The sequence below is a fragment of the Panthera onca genome, chromosome D4, assembly GCF_046562875.1.
Source record: "Panthera onca isolate mPanOnc1 chromosome D4, mPanOnc1 haplotype 2, whole genome shotgun sequence".
NCBI lineage: Eukaryota > Metazoa > Chordata > Mammalia > Carnivora > Felidae > Panthera > Panthera onca.
This window is the reverse complement of record NC_138351.1, coordinates 93,331,551-93,348,364: the sequence shown is the minus strand read 5'-3', so window position 1 is coordinate 93,348,364 and position 16,814 is coordinate 93,331,551. Positions and strand designations below refer to the sequence as shown.

Here is a 16,814-nt window from a genome sequence, read left to right as displayed (position 1 = left end):
GGAGAGGATGCGCGGGGCGCTGAGGAACCCAGCGGGGCACCGCACCGGCGGGGGTGTGACACCGCATCTCAGAGCCCAAAGCCTGCCCGCGCCAGGAGCGACCCTGAAGGTTCAGCTCCGGCTCCTCCCGGTGTTGGCTCCCCCACCGTAACCCCTACCGGGAGAAGTCGAGATGCTGAAACAGGAAGTTGGGTGTGTGCAAAGGGGCGTGGCCAGTGCCTGCACAGTCTTTCCCTAAAGCTGACACTGCTCCGAAACCGCTCGCTCTCGGTAACGAGGGAGGCTGAGCCCAGCTCCAACCAAGCCCCGCCCTCTGGAGCATGGTGTGTGGAGGCATCGAGGGGGTGCCCTCCCGCCACCTGCGGACCAAGGAGCCCCCCACGGCTGCACCTACCGCCGGGCACTTGCAGATGAACCCGCGGGCAGTGTTGGAGGCCACGGCGCAAGTGCCCCCGTTCTGGCAGGGCCTGCCCTTACAGCCGTTGATGACCGACTCACAGCGGCGTCCTGGGGACGAGAGCAGGCGTGAGGGGCTTGCCCGGCCCCCGCGGCCTCCGCCCCACCTTGCCGCGGCACCCACCTGTATGGCCCGCGCGACACTCGCAGTAGAAGTCGTTGACGCGCTGCACGCAGTTCTGGGTGCCACGGGCGTCGCAGGGGTTGGACAGGCACTCGTTCACGTCTCCCTCACAGCGCTCGCCCACGAAGCCGGGTGGGCAGGCGCAGCTGTAGCCGCCGACCTGGTCCACGCAGGTGCCGTTGTTAAAGCACTTGGGGCCCCGGGAGACGGGGTCGATGAGGGGACTGCAGTCGTCCACGTTGACCTCACAGTGCACACCTGCAGAAGCGCGGACGCCGTCGGGGGCCTGAGCGGGCCACGCGCCGGCCCGGCTCCCTCCTCGGGGCGCTCCCCTCGGCAAACGGTCGGGATGGGACCACACAGACGCTCAGGAGAGAGGACGCTGGCGACAGGGGCAGCCCGGCTGGGCCCCCCCCCCCGCCTCGCTCGGTCAGCCCCGCACCTGCCTTCTGCCCCCACAAGGCAGAGCGGAAGCTTGAGCTGGGCCTAGGGTGCTTCCGGCCAGGGCCCGGCCTGCCCACTTTCCCCTGGGGCACAGCCCTGGGGCGTGGCTGTTCCTTACCCTGTGTGCCCCGGGGACAGGAACACTTGTAGGTGTTGATGAGGTCGATGCAGGTGCCCCCGTTTTGGCATGGGTGGGACAGACACTCGTTGATCTCCTCAGAGCAGTTCACCCCGTGGTACCCGGCCACGCACTGTGCAGGGAAACAAACGAGGGGTGGGGGCCTGTGGCTTGGTGGGCGGCTGAGATGCGGCCCTCTACCCGCTGTGCAGGCTGACGGGGCCACACCACAGGCCACTCTCTTGATCCGTGAAGGCTTGAGTTCCTCACACCCGGTCGGCCCAGAGGGAGACCCTTGCCCAGCCGACTCTGATAAGCTGAGGGTCACTGCCCGGAGCTCAGGCCAGAGCGCGTCCTGTGGCCATGAGGTGGAGGCCCCGGGGCAGGTGTCAGCTGAGCCCGGAGACAGAGCTCTTGGGGAGGGGACCCAGACGGAAACCCCACCCATATTCCCGGGTATTCTTCTTCTTCCCGGCTCCCCCCGCCACGGGACGCCTCCACCAGGCAGTCTTCCCTGATTACCACCGCCCTCCCTTACTGGGACTGCGTAAAGTCGGGTTTAGTCCTCCCCACGGAGCCTGCTCGCGGCCCGGGGCCTGCCACACTCACAGCCGGCACCCCTTGCCCCCCCCGGGACGGGTCCCCACCTCGCAGGAGTAGCCGCCAGGGTAGTCGGTGCAGGTGGCCCCATTCTGGCAGGGGCTGGGCGAGCACTCGTCCACCTGGTCCTCGCAGTAGCTGCCCGTGTAGCCGGCCTGGCAGCGACAGTGGTGCGTGTTGCCCGCGTCCATGCAGAGCCCCCCGTTCCGGCACAGGTGGGTGACGTTGATGTCTGGGGGGCGGGGGAAGCAGAGGGAGGGGGCCTCAGACCTCCTGGCGTCAGGGGGTGGACACCGGGGGGGGGGGGGGGGGGGGGGCGGCGCCGGGGAACCCTGGGCCGGGCCGGGCCGCGGGGTTACCTCGGCGCCGTGCGGCCACCTCGCAGGACACGTTGGGCACGTCGCAGTAGAGGCCGGTCCAGCCGCTGTGGCACTCGCAGCGGTACAGGGTGTTGGTCTGCCAGCACTTGCCGCCGTTCTTACATGGTGAGGAGTCGCACCAGCGCACGAGGTTCTGGGGACAGCGGGGGTCGCCTGTGTTTACGCTCCCTCCCGGGGCTGACCCCGCGAGGCCGTGCGGAACACGCAGAACCTCGCGCCCACGCGGGCTTGTGAGCCCATCCTACAGACATGGGAACTTGAGGCCCCTGGGCCGCCACCCCCCCCACCCCCCCCATCAGGAGTGGCCTGGGGCTGGGGCTCTCGTGCTCGGGGCCTCAGCAAATCCCGAACACCCACAGCCTGTCGTCGAAAGAGTCCTCTCTGTAAGTAAGCTACTCTGTCGGAAGCCTTGTGACACATCTCACGTGAGACTTTAATAAAGACGAGGCTTCGGTACTTTTCCGTGTTTTCCGGAAAGACGCTGGCTTTCAGCTCCGTTCCTCCCCTGCTTCTTTCTTACTCTTGCTTCGTAAACCCTTGCTCCCGAGCTGAGCACGGCCCCGTTCCCCACCCGATTCCCTAGGTGGCACGTGGCCTCGGGCCGGGCGCTGGGCCGGCCGGCCGGGTCCCAGGAGCCGCGCGGCCAAGGCCACCCCTGCCCTCCCGGCCCGACTCTCGCCGCACCGGTCCACCAGCGGCGCGGGGAGGCCGACGGCCGGGGCCGGGCAGGGTGGCCGTGACGACGCGCCGCGGGCGCCCCTGCAGCCCGTCGCTCACCTGGCAGTTGAGGCCCGTGTAGCCCTGTGGGCAGGTGCACTTGTAGGTCCCGTAGCTGTCCTGGCAGGTGCCGCCGTGCAGGCAGGGCCGAGAATCACACTCGTTGACGTCGTGCTGGCAGTAGCTGCCCGTGAAGCCAGGCGGACACAGACAGGTGAAGGAGCTGATGCCGTCCACGCAGGTGCCGCCGTTGAAACAGGAGCTGGAGGCGAGCAAGCGGCAGGGGAGAAGGGTGAGGGGGGCGCGCGGCCCTGCCCGAGAAGCTTCCCCCGGACTCAGACTGCGGCGGAAGGGGCCCGACAGCTACAACAGGCGGCGAGCAGCCCGGATGACCTCAGGGAGGCCAACGGAAGCCCCGGGAGGCCCCAGCACGGGGCCGGGGACCGACCGCAGGCTCTCACGGCACCTTACGCCCACTTCCTCTGCCCCCTTTACGAGTCACGCCGGGAAGAGCTTTAAACACACGGGTATGTGGTAGTTAACATAAACGTGAGGAAGGAACCAGAATCTGCACGGACAACGTAGATGAGTGTGTCAGAGGGTGCGAGAACGCTGAGCGCTGAGCTTCCCGGCGGCCAAGGGAAAAAGCGAAACAAGACAGGCCACAGAGTTGAGGCTGACAGAAGGGGGCACACCCGTTCTCCAGGAGAACCCCCCCCCCCCCCCCCCCCCCCGCCCGGGCTCCCGGGTCTCACACTGGTCGGCGGACCAAGGCTCGTTTAGAACACGACGCCTGCCGCGGTGGGTGGGGAGCGCCGGCCAGGTGGACACCTGCTGGATGTGCCCGGCCGCCAGGTGCTGTGCCCGGCCCCCGCGGCCTGCTGCCCCGTGCGGCGCCCTTGCCTCTCTGTGCAGTCGGGTGTGTTGTTCTCGCAGTGGATGCCGCTGAAGCCCGTGGGGCAGGTGCAGGTGTAGCTGTCCACGCAGTCGGTGCAGTTGGCACCGTGGTGGCAGGGGTTGCTGGCGCACTCGTTGATGTCCTCCTCGCAGAAAGCCCCCCGGAAGCCAGGCAGGCAGTCGCAGAAAGCCGTGTTAACGCCGTCTGTGCAGGAGCCGCCGTTGTGGCACGGGTCTGCGGGGGGGACAGAAGGCAGGCCTGAGGGTGGGCTGCAGCGTCCCCCCGAAGCTGGGGGCCCACGGCCCCCCACTCCTAGGCCCCAGGCGGCAGGGCAGGGGCAGAATGTGTAAGCTCAACAGTCAGGCCGACGAGGCTGGCGCCATCGTGTCCCCTGCCCGCTTGGTGACACCTGTCTGGGCCTCAGCGTCCTACGACCCGGGGTCGGAGAGCCCTGCTCCCTGCTGGGTCATGACAAGGACCGATAAGGCTGCACGATGGGAGGAGCTACCCCAGCCCGCGGGGAGGGGCGGTGGCTCGGGAGGCTTCTGGAACCACCCAGAACCGCCCCTGGTCCCCGCGAGGCCCACAGCTGTGCAAGCAGCAGCCCCCCCCCCCACCCCCCACCGCGCGCCCCCCAGCACTTCCTCTAATTGAGCCCAGTGCCCTGGGCACGTCCCCGGGCACTGCGTCGTGGGTCCTCCCGCCTGGTGCCAGCCCGCTCCCTGCCCCGCGCCTGCCCAGAAAACCGCAGGTCCTGCCTAGAAAACCGCGTTAACAGGTGGCCGAGCGGGCCCCGCCACTCACTGGGTCGGCAGTCATCCACGTCCGTCTCGCAGTTGTGCCCCGTGTAGCCGGCGCGGCAGCGACAACGGTAGCCGCCGTTGGTGTTCTGGCAGGAGGCGCCGTGGCGGCACGGGTTCTTGACACACTCGTTGATGTCGACCTCGCACGTCTGTCCTGGGGGAGGAGGAGGGGGCCGACAGTTCAGCCCCCGCCCTCCAGGCCTCTCCGGCAGCCTTCTCTGCCCCGGGACCGTCCCCTGGGGGCACCCCAGGAAGGAAGGGGGCTCTCTGACTTGCGATCCCCCAGTTTGGGGCCAAGCAGACAGAAACTGGGGGTGGGAAGGGCCCTGCCAGGCCCATCTCTGCTTCCGGAGCCCCTACAGGTGGCTCTGCAGCCTGCAGAGATGGGGAGCCCCCCAGACCTCCCGCCCCAGGGGAGCGGACCCAGGCAGGGCTGCAGGGCCAGGAGGCCTCACCTTGCCAGCCTGCAGGACAGACGCACGAGAAGCTCTCGAAGTCCTCGGACTCCTGGCACTCGCCACCGTTCCTGCAGGGGCCGGGGGCGCACGGGGCCAGCACCACCTCACACGTGGCTCCTGAGGGCAAGGGGGACAGCGTTGAGACCCAGGGGGCCTGGCCCAGAGGACCAATGCCCCATGGCATCTCCCGACGGAGGCCCTGATGGCCCCTGAGCCGCCAGAGTCCTCTGACAGCCCCGTGGGGCAGGAGGGGGGGTGGGGGGTGGTGCTGCCCTCGGGACCATGGGCGAGCTCCTGGCAGAGTGAGAACCCAAACCGGGGGGCTACTTGGCTCCAAAACTGTCCCCGCAGGACACGGCCTGGGCCTCAACCCCTTGGGAGTGCCTGCTCCCGGCCTCACGCCCTCTCCTGGTCTCCTGGAGGCCTTAGAGCTCCTCCCAAGGGCTCTGGGGCCACAGGCAGCCCGCGGCCGGTCACGGAGGCCACCGAGCAGAGGCCGGACAGCAGGGGAGGAGCCCCGGCCCCGAGCACCCCTCCCCGTCAGGGAGCACCTGTGGTACAGGACCCCGGCGCAGGGAAGGGAGTCTCGCCAGAAGCGGGTCGCACTGGGGCGACTTTCCTCCATGGAAACCCAGCGGACAGCCTTCCTGTTTACGGCCGTGGGGGCTGATTCCCGGGGAAGAAAGGAAGCACTATCTTCCCCGTAGCCCATTATCTCCCTGGCCTGCTGGTGTGAGTTTCCAAGGCCTTTCTTTCTATCTGTTTCCACGGTGACCTAGGCAGGCAGGAAATTCGCCAGAGTTTCCGACAATTGTGCAGAGGGAAGCAGGAAGTGGGCAGACGGGAAGCAGGTCAGCACAGGCCGGCTCCTCCCCACCAGGCCCGCCAGCCTCCGATGCTGTATCTGCAAGGGACTCGTGCGTCCCAGGCAAGGGGCCCCTGGGCGGCTACCGGCCACAAGCTGCCTCACCAATGCAGGAGAGAAAATCCAGGTCCCCAGCTCTGGCCACAGGCTGCCTCGTGTGGTGGGAGCCACCAGCACGGAGACAGGCCCCCTCCTCCCCACCCCCCCCCCCCATCCCCCAGCCTGGCCGGACAGGGCTCTCTCGGGACCTCCAGGCTCGTCAGCAGGGAGGCCCGAGGCTGTCCCCAGTGGCAGCGCCCTCGGCCCACTCCCAGTGGGACCCAGGGACAGTTGTGGTTGTGGACTTTTGTTTTTTAACACTTTGCAAATCTCTTCCACGGAGGGGACCATTTCCTGCGATCCCGTTGGCCGGGCCAACAGCAGACGCTGGGACGCCCAGGGAAACGCCTCCCGCCTCTGCTTGGCGCTAACAGAGAGCTCCTTGTTTCCCCGACACAAAGAGGGCCCGCTGTCAAAGGAATCCCTCAGGCCCGGCCAGCAAGGTGGGGGGGGGGGGGGGCAGTCCGGCCCCCAGGGGCCCATGCAGTGTGGACGCTGGGCCGTGGAGGCCAGCAGCCCAGGCCTAGCTTGTGGCTCTGCTGTGCAGCACCCCATCTCCTCCCCTCCCAGGCAGGCTGGCCAAACCAAGTACTTGGGACACGCTCGTATTAAGATCGCTGTCCAGTGTCCTATATAGTCGTGTGTGACTTTGGCAGAAATTTGCGGAATGAGGCCCGAATGTGGCCAGCCCTCAGCCTCCACGTGGCGAGCGGAACTCTGGGTGTACCTACTGAGTCAGGAGGCCCGGCCAGCCCCAGGAAAGCCACCGGGCACGCACTGTGCCACGCACGCCCGCACCCGCGGGCCCTGCCCTCACCTGTGTAGGGCAGCGGGCAGTTGCACGTGTAGCCGGCCACATCATCGATGCACGAGCCCTGGTTCAGGCACGGGTTAGACGCACACTCGTTGATGTTGGTTTGGCAATTGGGCCCTGGAGACAGAAGGCCGGTGGTGAGTGCGCCCATCACCCCAGAGGCTCTGAAGGGGCCCCCTAGGGTGGAGGGAGAGCCCCGCGCCGAGCCTACCCCGGAGGGTCTGCCCTGAGGGCAGCGGGTGCCTGTGGCGGGAGAGAGGAGCGAGGCGCCGCGGTCCCAGCGCCCCCCGAGGGCCCGCTCTGCGCCAGCACCCCTGCCCGGCCCCACTCACCACTGAAGCCCTCGCGGCAGGTGCACACGTAGCCGCTGGTCATGTCTCTACAGGCGCCCCCGTTGGCGCAGGGGTTGGACTCACACTCGTTGGTGTTGATGTCACAGTGAGCCCCACTCCACCCGGGGTCACAGTCACACGTGTACCTGCAGGGGTGACCACGGCGCCATTGAAGTGCGCCCAAGCTCCCAGCCCTGCTGCCGTCCCCAGGCCTGATGGCACGGGGTGGGGGTGGGGGGCCACCCCCACCCGAGAGTCCTTTCGCGGGGGGACCCCAGCCCCCACCCCGCCCAAGAGGGCGGCATGGGTGTGGCCGTGCCACATCCGGGCAGTCGTCAGAAGGCCACCTGCCACTCACCCACCACGTGGCCTTGGACACAGAGTACGAGGTCCCCGCCCGCATCAACAGCCCCATCCACGCGGCCAGCGCTGGGTGCGGAGCAGGTGTCAGGAACCAGGTGAGCTCTGCCTCCGCTCCACACCCTCGCCCTGCCGACACCACGCGTGCGGGGGCCACGCCAGCCGGGTGTCCTACAACTCGCTCCTGGGAAGGATGCCCCGGGAGAAGGGCTCGGGCCCACACACAGCACCCACACCAGACGCCCATCGTGGGGGCCGGGCTGTCACCTGTACTTCTGACCGACCAGCCACATACCCGGTTTCCCAAGACCCTCTCCTCGGGACGGAGATTGGCTAGAACGGCTCCCGGAAGTCAGAAAAGGGCTTCGCTCGCTAGGCCAGTGGTTTGCTACACAAGCCTAACCTTAGAACAACCCGCACGGGTTGAGACGCACGGGACAAGGTGTGGGGGAGGCATGGGCTCCTGTGCTCTGGGCGCCACCCTCCCGGCACCTCCAGCTGCCCTCAGCCAGGAGCTCTCTGAACCCCACCGGTTCGCGCTCTTCTGTTGCACAGGCACGGCTGGTGAACTCCACCTGCAGCCCCTCTCCTGCTTGGAGGTGGGGGTGGGACTGTGACCACGCTGCTGGCCCCCAGACCCCCATCCTTAGGCGACCTTGCCCACCTCCTCAACATGGACCCAGGTGTGCCCCTTTCACCTCCGCGGGATGGGAGCCGTTTCAGCAGCCAGGACGGAGAACAAGGTAGACCCCGGTGTCACACACACGCGTGCTGGCTGCCGCTGACCCACAAGCGCGTCCGGGGCCCCGTGACCACACGTGGCCATGCTGAGCACACACCAGGAGCCGGCGAGGGCCCTGCGAGCCCTTGCCCGTGAGGGGCACCCGCTCCCGGCCTGTCCGAGGCTCCGCGCAGGCCTCTCCCTCGCCCGCCGGCCTCCGGGGACAGAGCTCCCGTCCACACCTACCCGTTGAGGCTGTCCCGGCAGGCCCCGTGGATGCAGGGGTTGCTGCTGCACTCGTTGACCTCGGACAGGCACGTGGGGCCGTGGTAGCCCTCGGGGCAGCGGCAGGTGAAGCTGTTGGTGCCGTCCTCGCAGGTGCCCCCGTGGTGGCAGGGGTTGCCCGCACACTCGTCGATGTTGACGTTGCACATGCTCCCTGGAAGCGGGGAGGGGGGCTCAGATACCCACAGCCGGGTCCCCCCAGAAGGAGGGGCAGGGGGGTCTTCATGAGCAAGTTCTGGCCCCTCGGAGCCTCAGTTTGCCCCTGTTGAACCGGGGACGACACCCAACCCCTCTCCCCGGGTCCTTCCGAGGCGTAACCTGGGTAAGCGGGGGCTTCGCACGGGAGCACAGTGCCAGCCGGCCGGGCCCAGGGGCCCCGGGGACAAGGCCGGCGTCAGCCCAACCGCCCAGAGACGCCTTCGGGGAAGACACAGGACGCACGCCCAGAGGAGTCTGCCCTAACCAGGGATAAGGGGCTCGAGGGTGCCTGTCCCGGTCCTGGTCAGAGCCCCAGGCCTCCCGTGGTCTCTGCCCCAATGGGCCGAGGCTGGCAGCCGGAGAGCTGGGCCCTGGGTGGAGGCCTGCCCCGTCCCGCCCACCTGGGGACCCGGCGGAGTCTCTGGCCTTGACCTCGGCCCCTGCGGCAAGGGCTTGAGGGGCCTGGGAGGGGCAGAGCCCCAGCGGTCCCTAGGCCCCAGGCCGCTCACCTGTGTAGCCCGGCTCGCACGAGCACTCGTAGCCGTCGATCTTGTCCAGACACGTGCCTGAGTCACAGGGGCTGCTGGCACAGTCATCCAGGTTGGTCTCACAGTTGGGTCCTGGCGGTGGGCAGCACCGGAGGTCAGCTCCTGGGCCCCCCCCACCGTCCCCCCAACACACACACCCCGCCCCCCCGCCCTCCCCCAGGCACCTGTGGTCCCCTTGAGGCAGAGGCACAGGTAGGCGTTGTCGCGGTCCTGGCAGGTGCCGCCGTGGCGGCAGGGCTGGCTGTGACACTCGTTGACGTTGGTCTCGCAGTGGTGGCCCGTGTAGCCCGGCCGGCACAGGCAGGTGAAGGTGGCAACACCATCCTTGCACGACCCGTAGTGGCAAGGATCGGGGTCACACTCGTCAATGTCCACTTCGCAGTGTGGCCCCGTGTAGCCTGCAGGGCAAGGCCAAGGGCACTCAGGGCGGCTGCTCCCGGAAAGGCCCCAACCACACCCGGGCTCTCCCGGAGCAGAGGGGGGAGCGTGCCGTTCATCACGGGACCCCCCGCCCCTTCCCCAGACCCGGGAGCCTGCCCACCCTCTGCCCACCGGCCCCGCACCTTCCGTGCACACGCAGGTGTAGGTGTTGGGCCCGTCCAGGCACTTGGCGCCGTTCCTGCAAGGCGTGCTTGCACACTCGTCCACGTCAAACTGACACAGGTGCCCGGTGAAGCCTGCGGCGAGGACAGGGAGGCAGTCGGACGCAATGGGTGCCGGGGGGCCCGTGGCCGAGCCCCCGCCGGGCCACAGCAGGGAGTCCCTCCCCAGGCCACGCTCCGGCCAGGGCCCAGTAGCCCTCCTGACCTCTCCTCTTGCTCCCTTTCAGCTCCTGCCACTGCCCCTGCAGGAGGGGCTTTTCTCATACAGACTCTGGCTACTACGGTCCCAGCCATCCCGCGGTGAACGAGGTCCCCCACTCAGCGTCTGGGACGGCTGATTTATACCTTGCAGGCCCACGGCTCTGACCTGCCAGGCCTCCCGAGTGTCGGCGTCCTAGACCTACAGACCCTCCGGCCACGGGCTCCTGGAGCCCTCCTGTTGTGTCTCCTGCAGGCCAGCAGAGGTGGGGAGGGCGGGGCAGGCCCACTCCCCCCCAGCTGCGAGCCCTCAGAGAGCCGGGCTGGCATCTCTTCACCACCTAAGCTCCCCGGGGACCTGGGGACTATAATCCCGCTCCCAGGGGAACCCCAGCGGCAGGGAGGATCTCTGGGTCCCGGGCTCCCCCTAAGCCCAGCCTGACGTGGCCTGGCCTGACCACTCCCGAAGTGAAGTCCTTGCAGGCCAGTCCCTGGGGGACCTGCCCGGTGCCCCTCAGGACAGGAGAAGGGGCTCCCGTAGGACCAGGCCCAGACCTGAGCTAGGCCTCCTAGTGGGTCGTCGGAGCTCCCGGCCCACCTCCCCCAGAGGGACGGTGGGGGCTGGGCAGCAGCCCCGCTGGGGACGGGCCTCACCTGTGGGGCACTCGCACAGAAACTCGTTGATTTTGTCCAGGCAGCGGCCGTTCTGGAGGCAGGGGCTGCTGGCGCACTCGTCCGTGTTGACCTCACAGTGCACGCCCTCGTAGCCTGGGGCGGGGGGGGCGGGGAGGGGGCACAGGGGTCCGTGAAGAGCCGCGGCCACCCCCCACCGCAGCTCAGGGCACAGAGATGGACGCCCACGCCAGCCGCCGGCAGAGGCGACTGGCCAGCACCCTCCGTACCTGTTCTCCTGCGGCTCGCCTGGCTCCCGGGCCCCCCCGCCCCCCAAGCCCTGGCGCTGCCCTCTGGGCTGGTGCCCCGCGGGCCGGCCCGGAGGCCGGGGGCACAGAGCGGTCGCCAGGGGCGCCGCAGCGGGGTCACCCCGACAGGCAGGAGGCTGGCTCCACGTACCCGGCATGCAGATGCACTGGAACTCCCCGATCTGGTCCAGGCAGGTGGCGTCATTCTGACACGGGTTCGAGATGCACTCGTTGACGTCAATCTCGCAGCGCGGGCCCGTGTAGCCCTGCAGACACTGGCACTCGAAAGAGCCCAGCGTGTTGATGCACTTGCCCGCGTGCTCACAGGGGTTGGCGCCTGGTGGGGGCCGGGGCGGGGCAGCACCGGTGAGAGCCTGCTTCAGGCACCCCGGCCACCGGACCATTCTGGGGCATGCCCGCCTCCCCCATCAGACTGGCAGTCCTCTCTGCTGGAGGCGGCGGCGGGGGGGGGGGGGGGTGCCACGCCGCCCGCCCCCCCCCCCCCCCCCGTCAGACCAGGAACCCTCTGAGGGCGGAGTCGATGTCCCAGACTCCCCAGCACCCCCCCCCCCAACCGCACGACTTGCCCGACGCACCCAGCGAGCACTCGTCCACGTCCTGGCTGCAGGCCGGGCCCGTGTACCCGGAGGGGCAGGTGCAGATGGCCTTGCCGTTGACGGGGTTGGTGTCACAGTTGGAGCCCTCGTTGCAAGGGTTGCTGATGCAGGCGTCGTTTAGATGGCAGAGCAGACCTGGGCGGGGCGGCCGCGGTCAGCGGGGCGCTGCCTCTCCCGGCCTGGGTCCAGGCCCGGCTCCACAGGGACGGGCCTCCCACGGCCACGCTGCCCGGCGGCCCCGTCGGGCCCACGACCCCCAGGCTACCCTGGGGGGCTCGTCACCAGCAGGCCTGCCCCGGGCACCCCCGGCCTCCATCCCTCCGGAAAGGCCCCTTCGGCAAAAGCCATCAGCCGTGCGCCTGAGCGAGGCTGCACACGGCAGGCAGGGCCGGGGGAGCCCAGGGCGGTGGTGCCACGTCCCCTGTGCCCACGCCCCACCCCCCAGACCCGCCTCGGGGGGCAGCCCCGCCCCCCGTGGCCGGGGCGCTCACCGGTGCGGCCATGAGGGCACTCGCAGTAGAAGGAGGCCACTCGGTCGTGGCAGGTGGCCCCGTGGAAGCAGGCGGCGCTGGCACAGTCGTCGATGTTCTCGCTGCAGTCTTCCCCCGTCCAGCCGTTGACGCACACGCAGTTGTAGCCGCCGTGGGTGTTGTGGCAGGTCCCGCCGTTCTGGCAGGCGTTGGGCATCAGCTGGCACTCGTCTACGTCCTCGGTGCAGTACTGGCCTGCGGAGGCCCAGCCCGTCACGCCTCGACCACCGGGCCCGGGGGCCACCGCCCCCGGGAAGCCTTCCCAGGCAGACTCCTCCACCCACCGCAGCCTGGACCGCTGTATCCCCGCTGCCCCCGGCCCCCCGTCGCTCTGCTGTGGGCACCGGTGCTCCGGGGGGGGCCCACGCTTGTCCGCCATCCCCAGCCTGGCCGAAGCCCAGGGGACCCGACTGTGGCGCGCCCCTGCCTGGGGGGCCGCACGCGACCCGCACCGACGAGCTGATGGTAGGGCGGGGGCCTCGGCCCCCCGGTCGCGGGCAGGGGCTGCCCCGGGTCACGCCGCCCTTCCCGGACCGCGCTCCCTGTGCGGGCACTGTGTCGGGCGGGGGCCGCTCCCCTGCGTGTGCACCTGTCCACTCGGGCGGGCAGCGGCAGTTGTAAGTGTTCACGCCGTCCACGCAGGCGCCTCCGTTCTTGCAGCTGTTTCCGGGACAGTCGTCGATATTCTCCTCGCAGTTCTGGCCAGTGAAGCCTGCGGCAGGGGGAGCCAGGAGCCCGGTCAGACCCTGCCCATCTGTGCTCGCCCCAGCATCTTCCTGGCTGGACCCACGACACCCTGCTCTGGACCAGCTGCCGCCCCCCTCAGGGCCTGCCCCGGGATGCCCACCACCTCGGGGCCCTCGGGGTCCAAGCCCCATCCCCTGGTCCCCCTGTTCCCCGTGTGACCAGGCCCCACACTCCAGGGCCCACGTGTGACACGTTCCTCTCTGAGGAATCATTGTGCAAAGGGCCCGCTGAACAGACGGGGACTTGGGAACACGGGATCCTGGACGTGGCGTCATAAAAATCCCGTGTAGCAGAGTTAACCAGGGGCGGCTGTAAGCGGGTGCTGCCTGCAGGTGAGGCGCTGTGCTGGGGCCGGGGAGGGCTCCAGGCAGAAGCCCGGAGGAGGCAGGGCGGACACGCGGCCCTCAGCTTCCCAGGAACAGAGGTGTGGTGCCCACTTCTCCCCCCCAAGCCGGGCCAACCTCTGTCAACGTCGCCTCCACGCCAGTCACCTATTAACCCGCTCAACTCCCGCCGGTTCAATCATCAACCAACAAAGGTGCGCCTGGCAAGAGCCCAAACCTACAGCCAGTTACTAATTAATGCCCCTCCCGGGGCGCCTCTGAACCTGTCTCCTGCCCGAGGAGAGCCGATCCCCTCCCTCGGGCCGCCCACCCCACCGGTGCCCTGGGGGGTAAAGCAGGTGGTCTAGAAGAGCCAAAGTGGACAGTGGACAGTGTTTTAGAGGGAGTGCCCCAAATCAGAGCCCGGAGCCCGAGTTCTGACTCCCACGTATGTTGTAGGGGCCTGAGCACGCCTCCCCGCCCCCCATCCCAGTACCTCCGAGGGTCTCCTACGGGGCCGTGCGGCACACAAGCCTGGCGAGCCCTCACTGGGAGAATCTCGCCCCGCTGGCCCCAGCGGGAGCCAGCACCAGCTCCATGACCGGGGTGTCCCCTGGCGGGTCGCCCCACAGCTCACGTCCTCCAGCCCTCAGTGTGGCCCCTGGAGGGCAGGCTTCTCTTGAGACACGTGGCTGGATGTGAGGTCCCAGGCCCGAGGTCACCAGGCCAGCAAAAAGGCATCTGAACCCAGAACCCAGGGGCAGGCCTGGCGAGTGGGCTTATCTCTTGGCCCCCAGGGACAGCTGGCCAGCCAGCAGCCCTGGGGTGGTCAGGGGGCAAGGGGAACACCCAGCGACACTCAGGAAACGCGTGCCCTTCGAACCCGCACACAAAGCTGGCTGGTGCGGTGACGAGGCCCCGGGCTTGGTGGCGGACAGGCAGGCAGAACGCTTCCCCTTTGCGGGGGCCGTTGGGTCAATCCTCCCGTCACCCCCAGGTCGGCTGGGCCCTGAGCGCCCAGGACCCCAACCCCACCGACCCAGGAGGTTTTTAAGCCTCTCGCCAATGTTATTATTTTTAGATCACCAGCCGCAAAACTGACTCAAAAGCTACAGCGGGAAGACCAGCCCCTACAGCAGGGACGGTGGAGCCGCTGGGGGACCAGCAGGGGCGGCTGTCCCACACCAGCCCCCACATCCAGGCCACTGGGGGGGGGGGGCAGCGACGTGAGCTCTGACCACATGGAAACAAGAGACCCGGGGAGGCACAAACAAGGATGTCCCTGCAGCTGCGCCTCGTTCCCTAACTTGCACGTGGCTCTGGGGAATTCAAGGTGAGGGGCTCAGAGCAGGGCGAAGAGCCAGGGGCCATGAGGGCAGCGGCACCCGCGGGGCAGACGGGGCACTGGGGAGGATACGCCCGTCCAGCCAGGCTCAGCCAGGAGCCCGCCCTGGGGGCTGCAGGGACCCCGGGTCCCTGGCATGGGGGACAAGCGCTGGGCGGCTGCAGCGGACCCCACCCCCAGGCAGAAGTGAGAAGGTGGGGAGACCAGGGAGGTGCCTGGACCCTGTGCCAGGCTCCCCTAACTGGTACCCCCTTTCCAGACCCGCCCGCCGTCCTGTGTGTGCTGGGACACCGTCCTCCGAGCCCCGGCCCGGCCCGCACCCCCGGGGCCTCCCCGGGGCAGTACCTGGCAGGCAGGCGCACTCGTGGGTGGTGTCCCCCGTGGGGCGGCAGGTGCCCCCGTTCTGGCAGGGTGAGGGGCTGCAGGGCACGTAGGGCAGCTCGCAGTGGGGGCCGGTGTGGGTGGCGCGGCAGGTGCAGCGGTAGGAGCCGACCTCGTTGTGGCAGGTGCCTCCGTTGCGACAGAGCCCGGGGCTCTGGCCACACTCGTTGACGTCCTGCCTGCAGGTGGGGCCGTGGAAGCCGGGCGGGCAGCGGCAGATGTATGAGGCCTCGAAGGGCAGGCACTGGCCGCCGTTGGCACACGGGTTGGAGGCACACGGGTCGGCCTGCTGGCACATCTTCCCTGGGGGGCGGGAGGGGGGAGGGGTCACGCCGGGGTCCAGGGACAACTTCCAGGCACCGTGGAGGTGCCAGCCTGGCGCAAACCTGTCAGCACCGTCTCTTTAATTGCCGGGACCCCACGAAGGGACACGGCCATCTTCCTGGAGGTGGGGACCGAGGTTCCCGGGACACACGGCCAGCGGGGGCAGGGGGCCCCGAGACCGGACCCAGACTGTCCCCTCCAGAGTTCGTGTTCTCTGGAGAGCTCGCCGTCGGAGCTCCTGATGCAGGGCCAGCGGACCCTGGGGACCTCACTAGACGGAGGGCCCCCTCCTCGCAGAGGCAGGGAGCCCCGAGGTTCCCGGAGCGGATGTCGGGGCTGGAAAGGGGCCCGGGGACTCGAGGGCGGGGGTCACGGACTGCAGAAAGCCCTGGCCTTCTCCCAGCACGTCACGGTGCACGGGCAGTGGGGGGAGGGCCGGGGCCGGGGGGGGGCCTCACCTGACCAGCCGGGGGGGCAGCGGCACTTGTACTCGGTCAGCGTGAGCAGGTCACAGGTGCCGCCGTTGCGGCAGGGCTTGGCGAGGCAGGCGTTGTCCCGGGGCGTCAGGCAGAGGGGCCCGGAGAAGCCCAGGCGGCAGGCGCAGGCGTAGTCCACCGGGCCGCCGTGGTCCACCGCGTGGCACGTGCCCGCGTTCTTGCAGGGGGCGCTGAGGCAGGGGTTGGGCGCCTGGCATCGCCGGCCCGCGAAGGCACCGCTACAGCTGCAGCAGACAGGCCGGAGCGGTTACTTCCACCGGCTCCCCGTCCGCCCGGCCCCGGCCCCCCGCACCGTCCCCGGGGAGCGCCAGCCGCGGTCGGGCCCCGCCGCGGGCGGCACGTCCCGGGACCAGACAGCGGTGGGGGCCGCACGACCTCACGCGTAGGCCGACGGGCTGGAGACCGGAAGGCTCCGCGAGGCCGGACCTGATTGCAAAACCCTCGTGAGCGTCTGCGTGGCCACAGAGAAGGGGACACACGGGCCCACAGCCGCTCCCAGGGAGGGGGTGCCCCGAGACCCTTTGGTGTGGGGGGCTGGTCTCCTCTTTCTACCTCAAGCTGTTCTGTAACCAACGTGCCTTATTTGGGTAATAAAACAGTCCGCAGCTTTACTTTTTTTTTTTTTTCTTTTTTTTTTAATTTTAAATGTTTGTTTATTTTTGAGAGAGAGAGAAAGAGTCAGAGCGAGAGGGAGACACAGAGTCGGGAGCAGGCTCCAGGCTCTGAGCGGTCAGCACAGAGCCCGACGCGGGGCTCGAACCCACGGACCACGAGATCGTGACCTGAGCCGAAGTCGGCCGGGTAACTGACTGGGCCACCCAGGCACCCCCCAGCTTCTCTTCTTTCTTTCTTTTTTTTTTTTTTTTTAATTTTTTTTTTAACGTTTATTTATTTTTGAGACAGAGAGAGACAGAGCATGAATGGGGGAGGGTCAGAGAGAGGGAGACACAGAATTGAAACAGGCTCCGGACTCTGAGCTGTCAGCACAGGGGCCCGATGCGGGGCTTGAACTCACGGACCGCGAGATCGTGACCTGAGCCGAAGTCGGCGCTCAACCAACTGAGCCACCCAGGCGCCCCAAGCTTCTCTTCTTTCAACACCCACACGACC

General features: G+C 68.5%; 1 protein-coding gene across 1 annotated transcript in view; it reads right to left on the bottom strand.

The window, feature by feature from the left end:
- The window catches only part of NOTCH1 (notch receptor 1), a 44,393-nt gene that overhangs the window by 9,978 nt on the left and 17,601 nt on the right, over window positions 1-16,814 (bottom strand). Inside the window, exons 3-24 of the mRNA XM_078436238.2 lie at window positions 15,666-15,928; window positions 14,848-15,186; window positions 12,677-12,799; window positions 12,049-12,282; window positions 11,537-11,692; window positions 11,092-11,277; window positions 10,675-10,788; window positions 9,784-9,897; window positions 9,385-9,618; window positions 9,182-9,292; window positions 8,436-8,628; window positions 7,109-7,254; window positions 6,780-6,893; window positions 4,996-5,115; window positions 4,542-4,694; window positions 3,743-3,971; window positions 2,900-3,101; window positions 2,102-2,255; window positions 1,790-1,974; window positions 1,143-1,275; window positions 581-838; window positions 395-507 (exon numbers count right to left, since the gene is read on the bottom strand). Of these exons, the coding sequence (XP_078292364.1) occupies window positions 395-507; window positions 581-838; window positions 1,143-1,275; window positions 1,790-1,974; window positions 2,102-2,255; window positions 2,900-3,101; window positions 3,743-3,971; window positions 4,542-4,694; window positions 4,996-5,115; window positions 6,780-6,893; window positions 7,109-7,254; window positions 8,436-8,628; window positions 9,182-9,292; window positions 9,385-9,618; window positions 9,784-9,897; window positions 10,675-10,788; window positions 11,092-11,277; window positions 11,537-11,692; window positions 12,049-12,282; window positions 12,677-12,799; window positions 14,848-15,186; window positions 15,666-15,928 (3,874 nt within the window). The remainder of the gene's footprint in view (window positions 1-394; window positions 508-580; window positions 839-1,142; window positions 1,276-1,789; window positions 1,975-2,101; window positions 2,256-2,899; window positions 3,102-3,742; window positions 3,972-4,541; window positions 4,695-4,995; window positions 5,116-6,779; window positions 6,894-7,108; window positions 7,255-8,435; window positions 8,629-9,181; window positions 9,293-9,384; window positions 9,619-9,783; window positions 9,898-10,674; window positions 10,789-11,091; window positions 11,278-11,536; window positions 11,693-12,048; window positions 12,283-12,676; window positions 12,800-14,847; window positions 15,187-15,665; window positions 15,929-16,814) is intronic.